Consider the following 15,072-nt stretch of genomic DNA (forward strand, 5'->3'; position numbering starts at 1 on the left):
TGTTGTATTGGATGTTTTATAGCAAAAAGTAAAAAAAATATATATTTTTTTTTTTCAAAATTGTACCTCTTTTGTTTTTGTTTCTATCGCGAAAAATAAAAAAAACGCAGAGGTGATCAAATACCACCAAAAGAAATTGTGGGGGGAAAAAAAAGCCATACATTTTATTTGGGTATAGTGTTGCACGACCGCACATTTGTCAGTTAAAGTAACACCGTGCCATATCGCAAAAAAATGGCCTGGACATTAAGGGGGTAAAACCTTTCGGGGCTGAAAATGTTAAGGGGAGCAGGTATAAGGCAGTGGGGTGCAGGGTACAGGATTCAGGGCAGGAGCATGATCAGTAGCAGGAAAAATGGCAAGCAGCATCTGACTAGCAAAGCAAAATGTTATAGCAGAGGAGGGACTGAATACCCTCCCAGCAGCCAACATCAGGTGGAGACAGATTGATAGAAACTGCTGGCTGCTGAGAGATATCTGCTGGTGGACTCTGGAGCTACAACCCCCCCGCCCAGGGTACCAAAGTGCCACCAGCAGGTGATTCAGGTCCTGACAGGTGAGGACACTCGTCCTATAATCCCCTCATCACTGTCACTCCTATAGAAGACAGTTCTCGTTGTTTCCTCCCTCTCTGACTAAGGTCCATGAATAAAGAAATGATCTGGTAGGAGATCAGAGGATCCATTTACTAGTTACCTTGAGGGGGGAATTGTAAGATCCTCAGAGACAAAGCTGCCTGATGTGGGCGGAGTCCTGGTTTAGGGGAACCAATCAGCTCATGTCTAGTAATAATCTTTGTATTTCTATTTTAGTAGATGGACGGGAGATGAGGAAAACCTCAGAGGATTGTCTCACTTTGTCTCCAGACTGTAAAGTAGAAGATGAGGACATCACACAGTATAGTCCAGGAGAAAACCCGACTACCTCAAATGTCCATCCGGCACCACACAGTGTAGATGGACCATCGTATTCCTCTTATCCTGAGGAACCTCAGACTGTGCGGGACGGTGCCGGACCATCGTATTCCTCTTATCCTGAGGAACCTCAGACTGTGCGGGACGGTGCCGGACCATCGTATTCCTCTTATCCCGAGGAACCTCAGACTGTGCGGGACGGTGCCGGACCATCGTATTCCTCTTATCCCGAGGAACCTCAGACTGTGCGGGACGGTGCCGGACCATCGTATTCCTCTTATCCTGAGGAACCTCAGACTGTGCGGGACGGTGCCGGACCATCGTATTCCTCTTATCCCGAGGAACCTCAGACTGTGAGGGACAGTGCTGTCCTTCCAACAGAGAAGAGGTTTCCCTGTACTGAGTGTGGGAAGTGTTTCCTTTTTAAATCTTATCTTAATGTGCATAAAATAACTCACACAGGTGAGAAGCCATATTCCTGCCCCGAGTGCGGGAAATGTTTTTCAAAGAAGTCCCATCTTTCCATACATCAAAGATCGCACACGGGTGAGAAGCCGTTTTCCTGTCCTGAGTGCGGGAAATTTTTTATACAGAGATCAGATCTTTTCATACATCAGAGATCTCACACGGGGGAGAAGCCGTATTCCTGTCCTGAGTGCAGAAAATGTTTTTCAGACAAGCGCAATTTCAGCAGACATCAAAGGTGCCACACGGGGGAGAAGCTGAATTCCTGTCCTGAGTGCGGGAAATGTTTTTCAGGGAAGTCCAGTCTTTACAGACATCAGAAAACTCACACGGGAGAAAAGCCGTTTTCCTGTTCTGAGTGCGGGAAATGTTTTATACAGAAATCAGATCTTTTCACACATCAGAAATCTCACACGGGGGAGAAGCCGTATTCCTGTCTTGAGTGCGGGAAATGTTTTTCAGACAAGCGCAATCTCAACAGACACCAAAGGTGCCACACGGGGGAGAAGTTGCATTCCTGTCCTGAGTGCGGGAAATGTTTTTCACAGAAGACACATCTTGACAGTCATCGGAGATCTCACATGAGGAAGAGGCCACTTTCCTGTGCTGAATGAGGGAAATGTTTTTCAGATAAGTCCTCTCATAACAGACATCAGAGATTGCACATGGGGGAAAAAACACTTTCCTGTCCTGAGTGAGGGAAATGTTCCTCACGGAAGTCCTGTCTTCCTGTACATCAGGGGGTCCCACACAACCCTCGAGGTGTATTAGTGAGTGCGGGAAATGTCTTGTATATGAATGTTGCTGGACATGTGGGGAAGAAGCACCCCCTGATATACACCTCAGATATACTCCATGGCTGATCTTCATCATGGAAGAAACAGTTCATAGACCTCAACCATAGCCTGACCTTTCGAAAAAGATGTCCTATGGAATGGATGATACAACAGTGCCATCTAGAGGTCGGATTGGTAAATGTTTCTCTGATTGAAACATAGTAATGAGAAAGGGGCCACACCCATGTGGGGGGAATAATAAAACTTTCCAAATAAAAAGGCAACAACATAAGAAACGGCAAGAAACAGTTGATAAGGAGATCAGAGATCACCAAAGACATGGATGAAGTGTTGTACCGTGTCGGCCATTGATAGCAGGAGAAAAATAAAAATGGAGTCCTCACCTCTCATTGGCTGAGTACATTTTGTGGTCTAAGCTATTTTTTAAAAATGTATTGAACCAACATGACCAGCGTTCACCCAGCTGTGATACATTTTTAAAAATTCTCACTCCCCACGCCCTACCTTTTCCTGGGAAGCCAGGCTGCATGTTAAGTTGAGGGTCTGCTATAGATTTTAGGGGATCCCACACTTTATTTTCTTGTGTTTTTGCATATGGGGTCCTTCTTAAAATATATATCAGACCTGGAGGGGGTAGTATGATTCTTTTCAGGGGCACTCCAAGCTGTTTTTTTTTTTTTCTATTTTGTTCAAATTGGGCAGCACAGTGGTGTAGTGGTTAGCACTCTCACCTAGCAGTAAGAAGGGTCGCTGGTTCAAATCCCAACCACGACACTACCTGCCTGGAGTTTGCATGTTCTCCCTGTGCCTGCGTGGGTTTCCACCGGGTACTCCGGTTTCCTCCCACAATCCAAAGACATGCAGGTAGGTTAATTGGCTTCTGTCAAAAAAATTGGCCATAGTATATGAATGGGGACCTTGGATTGTGGGCTCCTTAAGGGCATGGACCGATGTGAGCGTGCAATGTACAGGGATAGGGACAATTGTAGACACTCAGGTTGAACTTGATGGACTGGTGTCTTTATTCAACCTTACTAACTATGAAAATATGACATTCACCTGTCAGCCAGGAATCCCCAGTTAACAGCTGAATGGGCTGGGTGGGTATACGAAATCGGTTGTTGGGATGCTGACGGTTGCTGGTCTTCTAGCCTCCAGCTTCATTAGGAAGCTGCCATATTTCACAGTAATATTGCTACTGCAGTCAGAGGTTTGACTCAGCCCAACAACCCCGGAGCTCAATGTAGTGCTCCCTTATGTTGGTGACCAATGGGAGAAGGACCCCCCTTATATCAGTGGTCAGTGTAGTGGCCCCTTACATTGGTGACCAATGAGTGAAGGACCCCCTTATATCAGTGGTCAGTGTAGTGGTCCCTTACATTGGTGACCAATGAGAGAAGGACCCCCTTATATCAGTGGTCAGTGTAGTGGTCTCTTACATTGGTGACCAATGGGAGTAGGACCCCTTTATATCAGTGGTCAGTGTAGTGGTCCCTTACATTGGTGACCAATGAGTGAAGGACCCCCTTATATCAGTGGTCAGTGTAGTGGTCCCTTACATTGGTGACCAATGGGAGAAGGACCCCCTTATATTAGTGGTCAGTGTAGTGGCCCCTTACATTGGTGACCAATGGGAGTAGGACCCCCTTATATCAGTGGTCAGTGTAGTGGTCCCTTACATTGGTGACCAATGGGAGTAGGACCCCCTTATATCAGTGGTCAGTGTAGTGGTCCCTTACATTGGTGACCAATGGGATTAGGACCCCCTTATATCAGTGGTCAGTGTAGTGGTCCCTTACATTGGTGACCAATGGGAGTAGGACCCCCTTATATCAGTGGTCAGTGTAGTGGTCCCTTACATTGGTGACCAATGAGAGAAGGACCCCCTTATATCAGAGGTCAGTGTAGTGGTCCCTTACATTGGTGACCAATGGGAGAAGGACCCCCTTATATCAGTGGTTAGTGTAGTGGTCCCTTACATTGGTGACCAATGAGAGAAGGACCCCCTTATATCAGAGGTCAGTGTAGTGGTCCCTTACATTGGTGACCAATGGGAGAAGGACCCCCTTATATTAGTGGTCAGTGTAGTGGTCCCTTACATTGGTGACCAATGAGAGAAGGACCCCCTTATATCAGTGGTTAGTGTAGTGGTCCCTTACATTGGTGACCAATGGGAGTAGGACCCCCTTATATTAGTGGTCAGTATAGTGCTCCCTTACATTGGTGACTAATGAGAGAAGGAACCCCAATGGTCAGTGGGAGAAGGACATTCTTACATCATCCTGAAATTGTTGTTAGTAAAAGAGCACAATTGTTCAAGGAACCCCAAGAAACTTATGTCTAGGGGTGGAGGTCTAGGCTGGACTTGGCAGTAATATATTTCTATCCCCCTTGGTGGGAGTGGAGATGACCCCATCTATAAGGATATACAGTACATACAACACATAGCACAAGGCCGTGTTCACACTGAGACATTTCTCCGGGCTGCAGTTCCTCTGAGCTCCACATAGTGATGATCTCACTTTTACCATAGAAAAGTCTCTATGGAAGACAGGAAGTGATGTCAGGTACAGACAAGAAGTGAGAGGTGAGTCGTGAGGAAGTAGAGAGGAGACATTGTTGGAACTGGCAGTAAAGGAGGTAATAAGATCTTATTTGTGCGATTTGCCTTTGATCTTAATTTTTATGTTCTCTTTTGATAAAATAAAAAAATTATGGAGAAAAAAAAAAGATTATTTTCTATTTACACCCAGTAACCCCCCCGTCATATCCATCCTCTTCCTCCATAGTCACTGTGACGTCTTTTATCTCCAGCAGATGATGATACACACATATTAGTGTGGAAACCTAGATTAACCCCTTCAGGGGCAGAACATTCCCCCACTTATGGGGCCGGAACATACCCTTCATATTGGAGATGTATTATTTAGATATATGAAGAGGTTCCTGGACCCCAAATACACAGGAAACAGTAAAATGAATGTCCCTCATATTATCTCCTTACATCCCCATCATAATGAAACTAGGAAAATTCCTCTCCGAAACTCGGGCAGTCACCTGCGGAGTCCCTCAAGGCTCTCCTTTGTCACCCGTTCTCTTCAACATTTACATTCGTCCCACTCCTTCAAATCATCAGATGCTCAGATCTCTGCTTCCACTCTTACGCTGACGACACGCAACTTTATTTCCGGATCAATGGAAAAAAAGATCACCAATAACAACTTGAAAACTGCCTCAAATCAATAGAGGACTGGATGACCACCAACTCCCTCCAGCTGAACCAATCAAAGACAGAGCTTCTTATCTTACACCCAAATCATAAGCCCGCAACCAAAACCTCCTGGTCTCCACCAACCGTCTTTGGGCAGACTATCTCCCCAAAGACCAAAGCCAAGAGTCTCGGGGTTATTTTAGACGCACAAATGTCAATGGATGCGCAAATAGGATCTGTAGTCAGTGGATCTCACCATCTGCTGCGCATGCTTCGCAGACTCCTCCCTTTTATCCCAAAGAATGACAAAGCAGTGGTAGTTGGAACAATCATTAATTCATGACTGGACTACGCAAACTCGCTTTACATAGGATTACCACAATATCAACTTGTGCGATTACAACTGATCCAAAACACGGCGGCAAGGCTGATAACAGGAAAAAAACCCTGGGAATCCATCTCTCCTTCCCTGAGGAGCTTACATTGGCTAACCGTAAAAAATCGGATCACGTTCAAGACCCTTTGCCTCACCCACAAATGCGTGCATAGAGAAGCTCCGCAATACCTAATGGAGAAAAGAAATCATTACACACCAAACCGCAGTCTTCCATCAGCCAACAAAAACCTCCTCCTCGTGCCCAAAGCCCGGTATAAATCCAAGGGGGATCGGAGATTCGCTGTCCAAGGGCCTCGGCTATGGAATGCTCTACCAATCAACATCCGCCTGGAAGAAAATCACCTGGCTTTTAGGAAAAAACTCAAGACCTTCCTCTTTTAGCAGATGATCAAAGCTCGCCACAGTGCCTAGAGGCGATTCAGTTCACATTGTGCGCTATACAAGTATTTCATTCATATTATTATACAACCAGTACAGTCCAGATAATTCTCTGTTATCAATTATTGGTCTACAGGAAACCTGTATAGATCACATGATGAATGAAGATGGAGGAGGACCGGAGTCACGTGACTGAGAAGATACTAAACCTCACCCTGGAGATCATCTACCTGCTGACCAGAGAGGTGAGGAGGATTCTGGGAGGTCACATGACATCACTCTTATCTCTATTAATAAAACACAGACCTGACCGGAGAGGTGAGGAGGATTCTGGGAGGTCACATGACATCACTCTTATCTCTATTAAAGAGGAAGTAAACCCTGATGAGTTTACTTCCTCTTTCATTCCCTGCAAAGGCAAAGCATAATGGACTACTATGCATTGCATAGTAGCCCATTATGTGTCACTTACCTGACACAGGAGCCAGCAAAGTCATCGCTGTCCCCTGTAGTCCGCGGCATCCATCTTGTTGGTGGGGCCTCGCAGCTCCGCCGCTGTCATTCGGCGAATCCGCGATGACGTCACTCCTGCGCATGCGCACGGGAGACGACACGCGCGGCAGCTCCGTCGCTGAGAATGCTGCGCTCAGTGCGCCTGCGCGCCGCGGTCTACGGCGCATGCGCCGTAGACAGCGGTGCCCGTCTTCGGGCAAATATCTCCTAAACCATATAGGTTTAGGAGATATTGCTTGGACCTACAGGTAAGCCTTAATCTAGGCTTACCTGTAGGTCAAAGTGGTTTGTAAGGGTTTACAACCACTTTAATAAAACACAGATCTGACCGGAGAGGTGAGGAGGATTCTGGGAGGTCACATGACATCACTCTTATCTCTATTAATAAAACACAGCCCTGACCGGAAAGGTGAGGAGGATTCTGGGATTCTAACATGATATTCCTATTGGTTCCTCAATACAGAGATTTCCTCTTGTGAAGTCCGGTGATCATATGACCATCACAGTGCCTCCATGTGACTCCCTAAAACCTGAGAGACACAACATGGAGAAGATTCTAGAAGTCACCAAGAAGATGATGGAGCTGCTGACAGGAGAGGTGAGGAGGATTCTGGGAATTCTGGGACATTATCCAGTAACAGACAAGGGATGTGTCTGGATGGTGACTGTATCATTGTGTGTGTCAGGTTCCTATAAGGCAGCCTTTCTCAACCTTTTCAACACAGAGGAACCCTTGAAATAGTTCTCCGGTCTCAGGGAACCCCCTGCTAAAAATTTGATATCTACAACTCATGATACATTAGTGTGATGGTTAGTGAGAGGAATGGTCCTTACACTTGTGATCATTGGGAAGAATTACCTCCTTACAGATAGTGAAAAAGATCAGTGGTGTAAGTGGGAACTTATCCGAGAGGCAGAAATTGTCCATTGCTAAAAGGAACCCCTAGCAACCTCTGGAGGAACCCTGGTTGAGAATTCCTGCTATAAGGTGTCAAGATGTCACTCTCTAGTTATATATTCAGAGTGGAAACCTCAGGGGACAACAATATTGATGTTAAAGAGTATGAAGAGGAGGCGTATGGAGTGATGGAGAAGTTTACTGAAGGACACAAGGATATGATGGAGCCACCTAATACCAGGAACCCACCAGAGAGATGTCTCCATACTCTGTATTCTTGGGATTCCACAGAGGAAGGTCACATCATCCCTCACAGTTACAAGGTTGGTGGGACGACGGAACATCTAGGACCTGGACTTGTGCAGATTTATTTTGTGAGCTTATATTTTACCGGTAATATTTTCTCTCATTCTCTTGGTTTAGGGTGAAGATCTGATAGATATAAAAGTTGAGGTGAAATCAGAAGAAGAAGAGAGGTATGTGAGGGATGATCAGCAGTCTATGGAGGAGGATGGAATAACGGGGACATTTATAGAGGAGGACACTCCTACAGAGATCAGCACAGGTGGGTCATTAACACTAAATCCATTCCTCCACCCATACTGCTCACTGATTGGTCCAGAGTAGGGCGGGGGCTGGGTGATATCAGCCTGTAATCCCCTGGTCACTTTCCTGAGCTGTGTTCCCCGTCCTGTATTCCTGGATTTCTCTCCGATAATCTTCCTTCTCTGTGCTGCCGACAAAATTTATGTATCTAGACTGGATTTATGGAGATTCTGGGGTTCAGCTGGCAGCAATTTATAGGCATTGATCATCCTAGGCATCTGAGACATGTGCCTTTTCCCCATGCCCGGGTCTATTAAGATCTCTGACTGAGCAATTCTCGCGGAAGGTGGTACACACAGGTTAAAATGGCAATTAAAGGTTCATTTCTCACATTTGTGGCTTTTTAAATCACAATTCTTGTCTGTGTATGAATAGTCAAGGAATTTGTTAGCTCTCACATGGATGCATATAAGCAGGCTAGACACCGAGCCATGAGGAGATAGAAAAGAACAGTCAAAAGACCTGCGTAACAAGATAATGAAACTTTACAAAGATGGAAAAGGATATAAAAAGATACCCAAAGCCTTGAATGTGCCAGTCAGTACTGTTCAATCACTTCATAAGAAGTGGAAAATTTGGGGGGATCTCTTGATACCAAGCCAAGGTCAGGTAGATCAAGAAAGATTTCAGCCACAATTGCCACAGGAATTGTTCGGGGTACAAAGAACCCCCCCCCCCCCCCCACGGGTAACCTCAGGAGAAATACTGGCTGCTCTGCAAAAAGATGGCATGGTTGATTGTAAGGAGCAGAGTATGAATATATTTGTACAAAGTGGGAGGGGGAGCCAATCAATGGGTCCAGCGGCCATCCCCGCAATCGTTCCCCAGAGAGATGGGCAGATCGCCGTTTTATGTAAACAAGGCAGTTCTGACAGGAATGAGCACAGTGATCTTACATAGTAGGTGAGGTTGAAAAAAAGACACAAGTCCATCAAGTCCAACCTATGTGTGTGATTATATGTCAGTATTACATTGTATATCCCTGTATGCTGTGGTTGTTCAGGTGCTTATCTAATAATTTTTTTAAATGATCGATGCTCCCCACTGAGACCACCGCCTGTGGAAGGGAATTCCACATCCTTGCCACTCTTACCATATAGAACCTTCTATGCAGTTTAAACCTCTTTTATTAAAATTTTAATGAGTGGCCACATGTCTTGTTAAACTCCCTTCCACGAAAAAGTTTTCTCCCTATTGTGGGGTCACCAGTCCGGTATTTATATATTGTGGGGTCACCAGTACGGTATTTATATATTGTGGGGTCACCAGTCTGGTATTTATATATTGTGGGGTCACCAGTCTGGTATTTATATATTGTGGGGTCACCAGTCCGGTATTTATATATTGTGGGGTCACCAGTCTGGTATTTATATATTGTGGGGTCACCAGTCCGGTATTTATATATTGTGGGGTCACCAGTCTGGTATTTATATATTGTGGGGTCACCAGTCTGGTATTTATATATTGTGGGGTCACCAGTCCGGTATTTATATATTGTGGGGTCACCAGTACGGTATTTATATATTGTGGGGTCACCAGTCCGGTATTTATATATTGAAATCATATCCCCTCTCAGGGTTCAGAGCTCACAACCTTTCCTCATAACTAATATCCTCCAGACCCTTTATTAGCTTTGTTGCCCTTCTTTGTAGTCGCTCCATTTCCAGTACATCCTTCCTGAGGACTGGTGCCCAGAACTGGACAGCATACTCCAGGTGCGGCCGGACCAGAGTCTTGTAGAGGGGAGAATTATCGTTTTATCTCTGGAGTTGATCCCCTTTTTAATGCCAATATTCTGTTTGATTTGTTAGCAGCAGCTTGGCATTACTGAGCCCATCATCTACTAGGACCCCCAGGTCCATTTCCATCCTAGATCCCCCCAGAGGTTCTCCCCCCAGTGTAAAGATTGCATTCAGATTTTTGCCTCCCAAATGCATTATTTTAAATTTTTCTACATTGATCCTCATTTGCCAAGTAGTTGCCCCTCCCCCCATTCATTTGTTCAGATCTTCTTGCAAGGTTTCCACATCCTGTGGAGAAGTTATTGCCCTGCTTAGCTTAGTATCGTCCGCAAATACAGAGATTGAGCTGTTTCCCGCCATCCCCATCCTCCAGGTCATCTATGAACAAATTATACAGGATTGGTCCCAGCACAGAACCCTGGGGGACCCCACTACCCACCCCTGACCATTCCGAGTACTCCCCATTTATCACCACCCTCTGAACTCACCCTTGTAGCCAGTTTTCAATCCATGTACTCACCCTATGGTCCATGCCAACGGACCTTATTTTGTACAGTAAACGTTTATGGGGAACTGTGTCAAATTCTTTTGCAAAATCCAGATACACCACATCTACGGTCCTTCCTTTATCTAGATACACCACGTCTATGGGCCTTCCTTTATCCAGATACACTACATCTATGGGCCTTCCTTTATGCAGATACATCACGTCTATGGGCCTTCCTTTATCCAGATACACTACATCTATGGGCCTTCCTTTATCCAGATACATCACGTCTACGGGCCTTCCTTTATCCAGATACACCACATCTATGTGCCTTCCTTTATCCAGATACACCACGTCTACGGGCCTTCCTTTATCCAGATACACCACGTCTACGGGCCTTCCTTTATCCAGATACACCACGTCTACGGGCCTTCCTTTATCCAGATACACCACGTCTACGGGCCTTCCTTTATCCAGATACACCACATCTATGGGCCTTCCTTTATGCAGATACATCACGTCTATGGGCCTTCCTTTATCCAGATACACTACATCTATGGGCCTTCCTTTATCCAGATACATCACGTCTACGGGCCTTCCTTTATCCAGATACACCACATCTATGTGCCTTCCTTTATCCAGATACACCACGTCTACGGGCCTTCCTTTATCTAGATACACCACGTCTACGGGCCTTCCTTTATCTAGATACACCGCGTCTACGGGCCTTCCTTTATCCAGATACACCACTTCTACAGGCCTTCCTTTATCCAGATACACCACGTCTACGGACCTTCCTTTATCTAGATACACCACGTCTACGGACCTTCCTTTATCTAGATACACCACATCTGGGGGCCTTCCTTTATCTAGATACACCACGTCTACGGACCTTCCTTTATCTAGATACACCACATCTACGGTCCTTCCTTTATCTAGATGGCAACTCACCTCCTCATAGAAGGTTAGTAGATTGGTTTGGCAAGAACGATTCTTCATGAATCCATGCTGATTACTTCTAATGATACCGTTCTCATTAGTAAAATCTTGTATATAGTCCCTTATCATCACCTCCAAGAGTTTACATACTATTGATGTTAGGCTAACTGGTCTGTAATTCCCAGGGATGTATTTTAGGCCCTTTTTAAATATTGGTGCTACATTGGCTTTTCTCCAATCAGCTGGTACCATTCCAGTCAGTAGACTGTCAGTAAAATCAGGAACACAGATTTCTGTGTTCAACAAGTGAGTCCATCCCCCACACAGTTAGTAAGCACCCCCTAGGGACACACTTAACCCTTTGTTCGCCCCTGGTGTTAACCCCTTCCCTGCAATGTCATTAGTACAGTGACAGTGCATATTTGTAGCACTGATCACTGTAATGTCACTGGTTCTCAAAAAAGTGTCAGGTGTCCAATTTGTTCGCAGCAATGTCGTAGTCCTGCTAAAAATCGCTGATCGCCGCCATTACTAGTAAGGAAAAAAAAATTGCCATAAGTGTATCCCATAGTTTGTAGATGCAATAACCTTTTCGCCAACCAATCAACATACGCTTATGCTGCGTACACACGATCGGACTATTCGGCGGACTTAGCCTGGCGGACAAACCGCCAGACTTTGCAGCGGAGGTCCGCCGGACTTTCCGAAAGAGCGAACCTGCCCACACACGACCGGACTTTGCGGGCGGACTAGGTCCGGCGGACAAACCGCCGGACTATGGCAGGAGTTTTGAAATGAACGGACTTGCCCACACACGGAGAAAAGTCCGTTCATTTTGAACGTGGCTCCAGGTAGACGGGACTAGCGCAGGAGGTCAATGTCGCCGCCTCCATTGGCGAGATTGACATGTCGCTGGCCCCGTCACCTGATATGGACTTAAAGGGGAAGCCCTACGCCAGAAAAACGGCGTGGGGGTCCCCCCCAAGGTCCATATCAGACCCCTATCCGAGCACACAGCCCGGCCGGTCAGGAAAGGGGGTGGGGACGAGCGAACACCCCCCCCGTCCTGAGCCGTACCAGGCCACGCGACCTCAACAAGGGGGGATGCTTTGGGGAAGGGGGAGCCCCAAACACCTTGTCCCCATGTTGATGAGGACAAGGGCCTCTTCCTGACAACCCTGGCCGTTGGTTGTTGGAGTCTGCGGTCGGGGGGCTTATCGGAATGCAGAAGCCTCCTTTAATAAGGGGGCCCCCAGATTCCAGCCCCTCACCCTATGTGAATGAGTATGGGGTACCCCTACCCATTCACCTTGAAGAATAAAAGCCGGTATCCTCCTCTAGTAAAAGAGATAGCAGAAGATAGCGGAGGAGTCCGGCGAGATGACCCCCCAAGACGGAAGACCCCCGGAGCTGTGCAATAAATTATTTTGAAACCTTGTGTTGTAGTTACACTTTTTTCACCAGGTGAATGGGTAGGGGTACATTGTACCCCATACTCATTCACATAGGGTGGGGGGCCAGTATCTGGGGGCCCCCTTATTAAAGGGGCTACTGGATTCCGATAAGCCCCCCGCCCGCAGACCCCGACAACCAATGGCCAGGGTTGTTGGGAAGAGGCCCTTGTCCTCATCAACATGGAGACAAGGTTCTTTGGGGTGGGGGGCTGTAGGGCCCCCCTTCCTTAATGCACCCCCCATGTTGAAGGCACACGGCCTAGTACGGTTCATGAGGGGGGGGCTCTCGCTCGTCCCCACCCCCTTTCCTGACCGGCCGGGCTGCGTGCTCGGATAAGGGTCTGATATGGACCTTGGGGGGGACCCCCACGCCGTTTTTTTCAGCGTAGGGCTTCCCCTTTAAGTCCATACCAGGTGATGGGACCAGCGACGTGTCAGTCTCGCCGATGGAGGCGGCGAAATTGACCTCCTTCGCTAGTCGCAGCTACCTGGAGCCACGTTCAAAATGAACGGACTTTTCTCCGTGTGCGGGTAAGTCCGTTCATTTCATTTTGGGAAAAAAAAGTCCGCCGGAGCCCACACGTCAAGCATCATCTGACTAGCAAAGCATATAGTGATGCAAAATGTAATAGCAGTGGAGGGACTGAATACCCTCCCAGCAGCCAGCATCAGGTGGAGACTGATTGATAGAACGTGCTGGCTGCTGGGAGACGCCTACTGGTGGACTCTGGAGCTACAACCTCCCCGTCCAGGGTACCAAAATGCCACCAACAGGTGATTCAGGTCCTGACAGGTGGGGACACTCGTCCTATAATCCCCTCATCGCTGTCACTCCTATAGAAGACAGTTCTCGTTGTTTCCTCCCTCTCTGACTAAGGTCCATGAATAAAGAAATGATCTGGTAGGAGATCAGAGGACCCATTTACTAGTTACCTTGAGGGGGGAATTGTAAGATCCTCAGAGACAAAGCTGCCTGATGTGGGCGGAGTCCTGGTTTAGGGGAACCAATCGGCTCATGTCTAGTAATAATCTTTGTATTTCTATTTTAGTAGATGGACGGGAGATGAGGAAAACCTCAGAGGATTGTCTCACTTTGTCTCCAGACTGTAAAGTAGAAGATGAGGACATCACACAGTATAGTCCAGGAGAAAACCCGACTACCTCAAATGTCCATCCGGCACCACACAGTGTAGATGGACCATCGTATTCCTCTTATCCCGAGGAACCTCAGACTGTGCAGGACGGTGCCGGACCATCGTATTCCTCTTATCCTGAGGAACCTCAGCCTGTGCGGGACGGTGCCGGACCATCGTATTCCTCTTATCCGGAGGAACCTCAGACTGTGAGGGACGGTGCCGTCCTTCCAACAGATAAGAGGTTTTCCTGTACTGAGTGCGGGAAGTGTTTCCGTTATAAATCCTATCTTAATATGCATAAAAGAACTCACACAGGTGAGAAGCCGTATTCCTGTCCTGAGTGCGGGAAACGTTTTTCAAAGAAGTCCCATCTTTCCATACATCAGAGATCGCACACGGGTGAGAAGCCGTTTTCCTGTCTTGAGTGTGGGAAACTTTTTATACAGAAATCAGATCTTTTCATACATCAGAGATCGCACACGGGGGAGAAGCTGCATTCCTGTCCTGAGTGCGGGAAATGTTTTTCACAGAAGACACATCTTTACAGTCATCAGAGATCTCACATGAGGGAGAAGGCACTTTCCTGTCCTGAGTGAGGGAAATGTTCCTCACTGAAGTCCTGTCTTTCTGTACATCAGGGGGTCCCACACAACCCTTGAGGTGTATTAGTGAGTGCGGGAAATGTCTTGTATATGAATGTTGCTGGACATGTGGGGAAGAAGCACACCCTGATATACACCTCAGATATACTCCATGGCTGATCTTCATCATGGAAGAAACAGTTGATAAGGAGATCCGAGATCACCAAAGACATGGATGAAGTGTTGTACCGTGTCGGCCATTGATAGCAGGAGAAAAATAAAAATGGAGTCCTTACCTCTCATGGTACATTTTGTGGTGGAAGCGATTTAAAAAATATTAATTGAACCAATATGACCAGCGTTTGCCCAGCTGTGATACATTTAAAAAAAAAAATCCCTACAGTGATTTCCCATGATTATTATCTCCATCTAGTGGCTATAATGCTGTATTGCATCTTTTATTTTATTTTACCAATGGAAATATTTCAGGGAAAAAAAGAAATGCATTTTAGCCACTAGGTGGAGCTGACGATCATAGGAGATCACTGTTAGGG

At 46.6% G+C, this 15,072-nt stretch overlaps 2 protein-coding genes across 2 annotated transcripts in view; both read left to right on the forward strand.

The window, feature by feature from the left end:
• LOC143955470 (uncharacterized) overlaps positions 1-4,906 on the forward strand; it is a 21,039-nt gene extending 16,133 nt beyond the window's left edge. Inside the window, exon 10 of the mRNA XM_077465512.1 lies at positions 813-4,906. Coding sequence (XP_077321638.1) covers positions 813-1,993 — 1,181 coding nt within the window. The 3' untranslated portion in view covers positions 1,994-4,906. The remainder of the gene's footprint in view (positions 1-812) is intronic.
• Positions 1-14,820, forward strand: part of LOC143955833 (uncharacterized) — a 25,150-nt gene extending 10,330 nt beyond the window's left edge. The window contains exons 2-4 of the mRNA XM_077465954.1: positions 7,139-7,896; positions 7,997-8,138; positions 13,851-14,820. Of these exons, the coding sequence (XP_077322080.1) occupies positions 7,672-7,896; positions 7,997-8,138; positions 13,851-14,533 (1,050 nt within the window). The 5' untranslated portion in view covers positions 7,139-7,671 and the 3' untranslated portion in view covers positions 14,534-14,820. The remainder of the gene's footprint in view (positions 1-7,138; positions 7,897-7,996; positions 8,139-13,850) is intronic.
• The last annotated feature ends 252 nt before the right edge of the window (positions 14,821-15,072 follow it).

Source organism: Lithobates pipiens, unplaced genomic scaffold (assembly GCF_037356315.1).
Source record: "Lithobates pipiens isolate NorthernLeopardFrog02 unplaced genomic scaffold, aLitPip1_a1.2 Scaffold_35, whole genome shotgun sequence".
Taxonomy (NCBI): Eukaryota; Metazoa; Chordata; class Amphibia; order Anura; family Ranidae; genus Lithobates; species Lithobates pipiens.